At 49.7% G+C, this 8,663-nt stretch overlaps 1 protein-coding gene across 3 annotated transcripts in view; it reads left to right on the top strand.

Annotated features, from left to right (window-relative positions):
- IFT43 (intraflagellar transport 43) overlaps positions 1-2,547 on the top strand; it is a 98,872-nt gene extending 96,325 nt beyond the window's left edge. For 2 of the 3 annotated variants that reach the window (XM_017528580.2, XM_017528581.2), the window contains exons 6-9: positions 760-832; positions 1,103-1,178; positions 1,701-1,763; positions 1,931-2,220. In XM_017528580.2, the coding sequence (XP_017384069.1) occupies positions 760-832; positions 1,103-1,178; positions 1,701-1,763; positions 1,931-2,050 (332 nt within the window). In that variant the 3' untranslated portion in view covers positions 2,051-2,220. The other variant, XR_005200285.1, reaches the window with a different exon arrangement.
- The last annotated feature ends 6,116 nt before the right edge of the window (positions 2,548-8,663 follow it).

The following is an 8,663-nucleotide window of genomic DNA, read 5'->3' as shown; positions in this document are numbered from 1 at the left end:
AGAACTTGGACAGTTTTTGGTCACTTAGGCAAGTTGCCACAGTTAAGGGATGGACTGGTTTCCCAGTTTCTCTATTTGCATGATTTTGTTGAACTGATGAAAGAAATGGCCTCATGTTTCTTCATATGTTGTCTGGAGAGTTCAGAGATGGAAAATCTTGAGACAGCAAGAAAAGCACAATCATAGAATCAGCATCACTAATTATATTAGACCTACTGAATGGAGACCCGGATCCCGAGGAGTCAGGCTGTGTCATTAGGTGGAAGATGCCCTTCAGATGCAGGCTGAGGGCCATGACGATTGCACTCCGGGGCTAATGCACATCCGCTTTGTGACACAGCACACTCTCAGTTCCTCTGTCCCTGACCATGCCAGGCTCACTTGTTCCTCTTCTTTCCTCTCTTCTAACAACACCTTCCTCACGTGCTGTCTGGGAGTCTCATTTCTTTACATTTCTCCTTGGAGACCCACTTCAGTGGCTTCTGACCTGTTGCATGCATCAGAATCGCCAGGGAACTCCTGGGAAAAAAATCCAGATGCCTGAGCCTGACCCAGGAGGTTCTACTATAGCAGGTTCTGGGGTGAGGCTGGGATTCAGACATCGTTGAAGCTCCACCTTTGATCCTACCCCTAGTTAAATTCCTGCCCCAGCCCACAGCCTCATGGCTGGTGTGTTGAAGAGGAGTGAGTAAGAAGTGGAGAAGCAGGCGCAATCCCTATGAGTTCTGCGGACAGGGCTGCCTCTGCCTCTCCTTGCAGATATTCCTATCATTCCGGATCTGGAGGAAGTACAAGAAGAAGACTTTGTTTTGCAGGTCGCAGCCCCTCCCAGGTAGGTTAAATCGGATATGATTAGGGAGGCAGAGAATAGGTGAATTAATATACTCCAAATATTATCTACAGTGGCCCTTTGCCACCCCCCAGTGTAAATCCAGATCTTTCTGGTGTCGGGCTCCATCCAGGGTTCCCGTTTTGTTAAGACATGTTATTCCCATTCTGGTCATCCCCAGCTGTGTACGAGGCTCTGGGGATGGTGGCCCGGCAGCACTCCTGGAACAGGTCGTGCCTGGGGTTCCCTCTTCTTGCTCTCTCTTTCCTTCAGCATCCAGGTAAAGCGGGTGATGACATACCGAGACCTAGACAATGACCTCATGAAGTACTCAGCCATTCAGACATTGGTGAGTGGAACGGCTTCTGCATAGAGAGGCAGGCTACAAGCAACAGGCATAGAGATTTCTCAGTTCCTCCGAAGCTATACAGCATCTCCAGCAGTCCCTGAGGCTGGCTGCCCAGCACCCATACCTCTGCTGGAGGTTTTATCCTTGATCATCTCACAGCAAGCCTGGACCCAACATAGTCCAGTGTTTCTCAGTGCCAGGCTCCCACCTGCCTCCATGGCTGCCCACTTGGTACCTGATGGCACCCACTCCCCTCTGTCCCTGTGGGTATGCTGCTGTCACACTCTGCCCTCCCAGTATGGTCCTTTGCCCCAAAGCACACCCAGCATGTAGGAAGCATAGCCTTCCCTCATTTACCAGTGGCCAGGGGGTTCATTCGTAATTTTACTCTCTTTGAAGGCATGTCTGGAGGTCTCAGTTCGGGAAGTTCTGACACACAAAAACTGATCGTGATTTTGCAAGAAATAGTTGCCTGAAAGCCCTCAAGGTGCTTAGCCTGACCTCTTTTGTTTGCATTTGCAGGATGGGGAGATCGACCTGAAACTCCTCACCAAAGTGCTTGCGCCAGAGCACGAAGTCCGGGAGGTACAGTGGCGGCACCAGTTCCCTGGCCTCTCTGCTTTGGCATTCCTATAACCAGTGACTCCCAGGCTGACCTGTGCCTCCTTGAGGCCTGGATGGGTGGGGGAAGTCAGCTACAGTTGAGGGAAAAGGCCTTTCTTTGTCTTACCCAGTGGTACTCTTCTTGGCAGGATGACGTCGGCTGGGACTGGGACCATCTGTTCACTGATGTGTCCTCAGAGGTCCTCACTGAGTGGGACCCACTGCAAACAGAGAAGGAGGACCCTGCGGGGCAACCCAGGCACACCTGAGCCCATCACCCACTCTCTAGACATGAAAAAATGCAATGAGCTTAAAGCTAAAGAAGCTTGCAAGCAGCTCCAAATTTTTACATAGAGTATTTTGTAATAAAAATATTTATATTCAGTCAACCACATTGGATAATTCAATTGCAATAAATTGCTTTATCCTGTGCCATCTCCTCCCTTTCTTTCCAGTCTCTTCTTGGAAAAGTTTATTGCCAAGTGAAGGAGAACAGTTTTTAAGTCAGCTGATAGGAACTCGAAACTCGCAGTAGAGGAGCATGTGGGAGAGTTTGCTTCAGGAGGAGGAGGAGTGGGCACTCCTACTGGAAGCTGTCCACTTCTCGGGAGGTTTCAAAGAGTTGCCTGCTAGGGTTCTGGGGTGGGGCCTCCCCTCCTGTGGTGCCCTGGGCCCTCTGTTTGCGACCTTAGTGACGCTGCACTGCCACCTGCATCACAGGCTTCCAGGCAGCTGCAGCGGAGGGAGCAGGAGGCGGGAGGGAGAAGGAGACCCATTCTTCATTTTCATCAGGGCTTGGTGGCTGTTCTGACAACGTTCTCCTTTCTCCCCTCTTCCTGCAATCCATGCCTTGAGCTCCAAAAGCTACTACAGGTTCCCAGAGCCTTGTTTCTGAATCTCATGGAAGGGGCCAGCCAGCAGCCCTGGGAATTCCATGGAAGCCCTCTCTTACAGAGCCTGGGCCTCCCTCCTCATCCTTTCAGATACGTGGCTGCCTTCTCCACAGCTGCAAGTATTATAACCGCCTGTTTCCAAGATGTGCTGGGATCAGGAGCAGAGCCCCACCCTTCTTCTAAACTGAGATGTCTTTTGTTTTTGTTTTTCTCTTTTCCTCCCTGAGATTCTCTCATCTGAGGACAGAGCCCCTTCCCTGCCTGCTTCTTTTGGAGGAGGCTTTGGGTTAGGCCCATGCAGCTTTGGGTTAGGCTGGCAGCAGCTAACTAAGGCCCACTCCTCGGCCATGGGGAGCACTGAGTGCTTCTTATCGTGCCTAGAAAGCCCTTCATTAAAATTCAGAAAAACAAAGAGGCTCAACACATCAAAAACCCACTGGGGGGTTATTTTTGTGTGACTATGGTGCCCTTCCCCGGCGAGCCACATGGCTCCAGAACAGGCAGAGCAAATGCTTGTCTGTTAATTATAAACTCGGGGATTTAGTGGCTTTAGGGTCCCGTTTCCTCCTTTCCAGAGTCACACTTTTAGCCCAGGCAGCCCCTCTTTGGAATAATTCCCATGGCCGTGGAAAAGTTTCCATCCAGGCTAGTTTTGCTTAAGTCTACATGATTCCGAAACCCAAAGGAGAAAGGCTGCATTTCTGTTCCCTTAATTACTGGCAAATCAACTGCCTCAGGACTCTGATAACCTTGGAGGTCTTCAGCCAGCCTGAGCAAGTGGCTAGGGTCTGACTTCCCTTCTCCCTTTATTTTACAACAACAGCAGCAAGAAGATCTAACATGGAGCTCTCACTACATGCCAGGTGCTGGGCTCTGCACATAGGAATTATCAAGTTTCAGCCTCACAGCCTCCCAGTGAAGCAGAGACTGTGGTTATCCCATTTTACAGATGAGGAAACTGAGGCTCAGAGAGGTTAAGGGATCACCCAAGATTATCCAACTGAGTGGCAGAGCTGGAATTCCAAGCTCTGATGCCACAGTGCTTTAACACCTGTGTTTCTGTAGTCTAGTTTACAGCAGACAGAATTGCAGGTTCTTTGGGAGAAAGAAGTCCACTGCCACCCGCCCCCCAAGTCTTGTCTGCAGAGTGACCACAGAGCAGAGGGCTTCTGTCAATCCCCTGGTGTGAAGCCTGGCAACATGGGTGAGCTCAAGAGTCTTGGCCCACGGCAGTGGACCTGGGTAGGAGCAGCTCTGCATTGAGCGAACTAAGCTCAGACAAATTAGGTCCAGGCCACATGTGACTGAGTCTCCTTTCACTCATCCTGTGCCCTGGCCATGTCCTGTCTGGGCTTCTCCCTTTACCCAGAATTTGCACATCATGTCATCAGCGTGCCAGAGGAATGAGATGTTGCAGAATCTACGGCCACCCAGTTCTCACCTCGCATGGAAAATACCTTCGTGAGGTTATATCCAGTGGTGTCATATACTTGATTTCAGAGAGCCTTTCAGGAAGATGGCCCAAGAGGGCATGACAATCAGCAAGCATCCACAGGTAGCACCCATATGGTTTTATGCAGGCATGGAGGGGCATGAAGTGAAGAATCTTGGTGTTGCCATTTCTATTAGTACATGGCTTGTTAACCCGTTCCTTACCAGTTTCTCTTAGACTGACTCAAGTCACCTCTGAGCAGGCTTGGGTAGCCCAGCTGCTCTGACAAAGTCTCCCCTGGTGTCTTTGGCACTGGGTGGTCACTGCGGAGATGCTGCTCATAGGCTGTGCTGTGATGGGGAAGTTCATTACTTCATGAAAGAACTGCTTGACACTGCCCTCGTGCAGGCTCTGGTCTGGGCAGTCCAGATGCAGAACTAGACGGGTGAAACTCCCTTTCCTTGTAGAGCTTACATTCTGGAAGGGGAGATGGACAAAGAGAGTGAAATAGATAGTGTCGCAGGTGGTAAGAGGTACTATAGAAAAAAATGAAAACGGGCTGGGGTGGGGGACTGTGGTTTTTAATAGGGTGAGCAGGGGAGGCCTCCCTGAGGAGGGAGCATTTGTGTACACACCTGACAAGGTGAAGGAAGGAGCAAGACTGGTGCCCAGGGAACAGTGCTCCCAGTAGCAGGAACAGTACTGGCAAAAACCAGGAGGCAGGCGTGGGCCTGACCTGTGGGAGGAGTGGCTGGAAGTCAAGGTGTCTGGGGTGGGTGTGTCAAGGAAAGAGAAGATTCTCCAGTTCACTATGCCCAAGGCTCGGCCTATCACAGAAAAGGCCTCTGAGTGTCTGGGGACCCCTCCCTCCTATGCTGACAGCATTCTCAAGCTTCCTTGGGCTTGACAGGCAGACTGTGGAAAACTTTCAAACTACTGCATGGCCTCTTCATATCTTGCCCTGGAAGAGGCAGAACTATTGATGCCACATTGCAGGAGAGGAGAACAATGGGCTCTGTCTGTCAGAGACCAGAGGTTGGGAGGCCTTGGCCAGCTCCCACCAGGCAAGGGTGTGCCCACCGCAGCAGACAGGCAAGAAAGGCACCGCGGGGGGGCCTCTGCTCGAGTGCTCCCTGGGAACTCAGCTCCCAGTGAAGAGCTCAAGCCAGAAATTCATCCGGCAGGCCAGCTGCTGAAGCTTACGTCATCTCTATCCCTGACTGGTGGCTCATCTTTGCTAAAACCCGGGACACTCAGACGGGCTTTTGTAACTACATGCTCCTGGTGGAAACCGATGTCACCACCTGTTCGGTGTTGTTTGACCAAAATGTGCTACTTGCACAAATCAAGGTCTTTCGGCTTAGTAGTTAAGGGCGCTTCTGGGCTTACTGCTGCTGGAGACTTGCGTGCAACGTGCTGTGGGCTGCAGAGAGATAGGGAAGCATAGACTCTGCCTTGCTTGACCAAGCAGCACCATGCTCTTCTCCCTGAGGTCACAGGATCAGTGGGGAAGGGGGCAGGTAGAGGGAATAGGAGCAAATAACAATGGCAAAGAGCATAGCTTCTAGAATCAGGCAGAATGGGGTTGAGGCAGAATGTAGCTGTGGGCCCTGGAGCAAGTTACTTTCCCTTTCTGATCCTGTTTGATAATCTGGAAAAATGGGATGATATTAGTATTGTCTTGTTGGGATGGTGCTACCCACTAAGAGCCAGCTGCTGTTATTTTAGAAATGGTTAAGATCAAAAAGTTAACATAGGAAAAGTGACAGTTTACGGCAATCGCACCTGCAGTCGGCCAGCGGGTATTGCCTTCATCTCCTCTCATGAATCACGTCTCAGCCGTGGATAGAAGGATGGCTTGGCACCAGGTTTTGTTATTTGTAACAGCTTTATTTAGATAAAATTTGTGTGCCAAAAAATTAAAAGTATACAATTGAAGGTGTACAATTCAGTGATTTTAGGAAATGCATGGGTCCCATTATAGAGCATTTATGTCATCCTACAGAATTCCCTCGTGTCCGTGGACAGTTCATTCCCGCTCTCATCCCCAGCCCTGGGCAGCTGCTCCCCGGCCCCATCAACATTTGCTGATTCTGGACGTGTCTATAAATGGACTCATAGAATGCATACTCTTTGGAGTTCGGCTCTTTTTATTTGCATGTTTTCAAGGTTCATCTGTGCTATAGCATTTATCAGGAGTTCTTCGGACTGCTGAATGGTATTCCATTGTGTGGATATACACCACATTTGGTTAACCATTTGTCTGTTGATGGGCATTTGGGTTGTTTCTGATTTGGGGTATTATGAATAAAGCTGCGGTGAACATTCCATGTACGTGTCTCTGTGTGCACAGATGTTTTCTTTTTTTTTTCTTCTTTGTGACAGAGTCTCACTCTGTCACCCAGGCTGGAGTATGATCTCGGCTCACTGCAACCTTTGCCTCCAGGGGTCTAGCAATTCTCCCACTTCAGCCTCCTGAGTAGCTGGGACTACACTACGCCAGGCAAATTTTTGTGTTTTTAGTAGAGACAGGGTTTCAACATGTTGGCCAAGCTGGTCTCAAACTCCTGAGCTCAAGTGATCTGCCTGCCTTGGCCTCACAAAGTTCTGGGATTGCAGGCATGAGCCACCACGCTCAGCCGCACAATTTTCATTCTGCCTAGCTAGATTCCTAAGAAGTAAATTGCTGGGTCATATGGAATGTTTACATTTAATTTTTAAGAAACACTACCAAACTGTTTTTCAAGGCTTCAGTTTTCTTTATTTATTGTATGTTTTCAGTTCTTTAGGGTATCAGGGTTAAGTAAGTACTTCATTTTTTCTTGTTTCCTGTCCTTAATTTTTTCAAAGGACACTATTTGAGTTTGTGGGAGACACATTCTCCTGATTCCTCCCTCCCAGCCTTCTTCCCACCATTGAGTTTATCTCTGCTTTGAGGACATAGACTTCACCTGTCTGTATTCCCCACTAGCCTGTAAGCTCTTCCAGTCGAAGACTGGGTGTTGATTGCATTTCTATCCAACTGCATGCCTATTCCAGGAGTTCAAAATCAAATAAGGCACACCCCTGACCTCAAGAAACTCACAAGCCAGCAAAGAAATAGGACCTTTCTGTGTGAGTGAAGGAGTCCATATGATCTGCTGCAAAATACAGATGGGAGGGAAGAAGGAGGGATACTTCACCCACCAAGAAATAACAGAGGTGGGGGACTGATTTGCTTAGATCAAAGGGCGGGAAACTACCCTCCATTCGCCACTTGTTTTCATAAAGTTCTACTGGAACGTAGCCATGCTCATTTGCTTACGTGCTCATTTGTTTACAAAAGCTCATTTGTCTGTGGCTGCCTTTATGCTACAATGGCTTAGTTGTGACAGAGATCGTCTGGCCTGCAAAGCCTAAAATAATAGCTACCTGCCGCTTGGCAGAAAAATGTTGCCAACCCCTCCTTAGAGGAAAGAATGAAGATGACAAATAACAAACCTGCATGCTCACAAAGTTGAGCCGCTTGTTTCTCTATCCAGAAAATTCACTGCAGCAGGAGTGATTTGAGCTAAATATAAGGAAGGACTGGAAGGGTGGGGAGATTCTGGCCCCTTAAAGACAACGTTTCTTTAAGAAAAGGAAATGAGCATTCGTCAGTTCCAGGAACAGGGACATAGTCTATCTGGAGACAAAAAGCTGGAAAGGGGGACATCTGGGCTCCTTCTTGGCCCTTTGATCCTACTTGGGATGTGGGGGTGAGGAAGTCTCTAGGAGCCAAAAGCCTTTGGCAGTGTGCTCAGGATAATGAAGAGGGGGCCCGTGGAGGGGTGCTAGAAGCGAGGGAAGGGGAGAAATTTGATTTTTCTTTTGGCGAGGTAGAAATCAGAAAGCAAGGGTGGTGGGAGGAGAAACGAGGAAGAAGCTGTTCCTCTGTGGCTGTGCCGGAGTGAATTAATTCATGGCATATGTTCCCAGCATCTGTCGTGGTGACCTGGACTGAAGGGGTCAGTGAGAGAGAGGACCATGCCAGGATTGAGCATTAGCCCAGAATTCCCGGGCTGCAGGGGCTCTTGGCTCCCAGCGAACGCTGGCTGGCCAGCCTGCCCAGGAACAGCTGCTGCAGCTGTAGCAAACAGTGCTTCCTCAGGGAGGAGGGAGGGCATCCGCCTTCATGGGCTCCCCATAAGAAAACACCTGACTGAGAAGGGGCTGGGAGAAGACCAGAAAGAATGCTGCAAAATGCTAACTCTTCCAGACCTGAAATGGTGGTAGATTCCACCCAGCGGCCTCACGTCCTGCCAGCAAACGGGAGGTGTGACCCCAAGGGACAGCACAGGAGGGAGTGGGAGAGCTACAGCCCTGAATGGAGAATGAATTTGGGAACTTCCTCTTAAGTACCAGCTCCACTATTCCCCTGGATGCTTTGTGGGCTGTGTGGTGCTGAAGTGTCCCTTGCAAGTTGATGGTCAACCTAGAGGAAGCAAGGCGGGTAGGCGTGATGGCTAAGAATGTGGATGATGCCAGGTTCACATCTCTGCTCTTCCACATCGCAGCTGTACGACCTTGGGCACCCTC

This window comes from Cebus imitator, unplaced genomic scaffold (assembly GCF_001604975.1).
Source record: "Cebus imitator isolate Cc_AM_T3 unplaced genomic scaffold, Cebus_imitator-1.0 Scaffold54, whole genome shotgun sequence".
Taxonomy (NCBI): domain Eukaryota; kingdom Metazoa; phylum Chordata; class Mammalia; order Primates; family Cebidae; genus Cebus; species Cebus imitator.
This window is presented reverse-complemented; position numbering and strand designations above follow the sequence as displayed.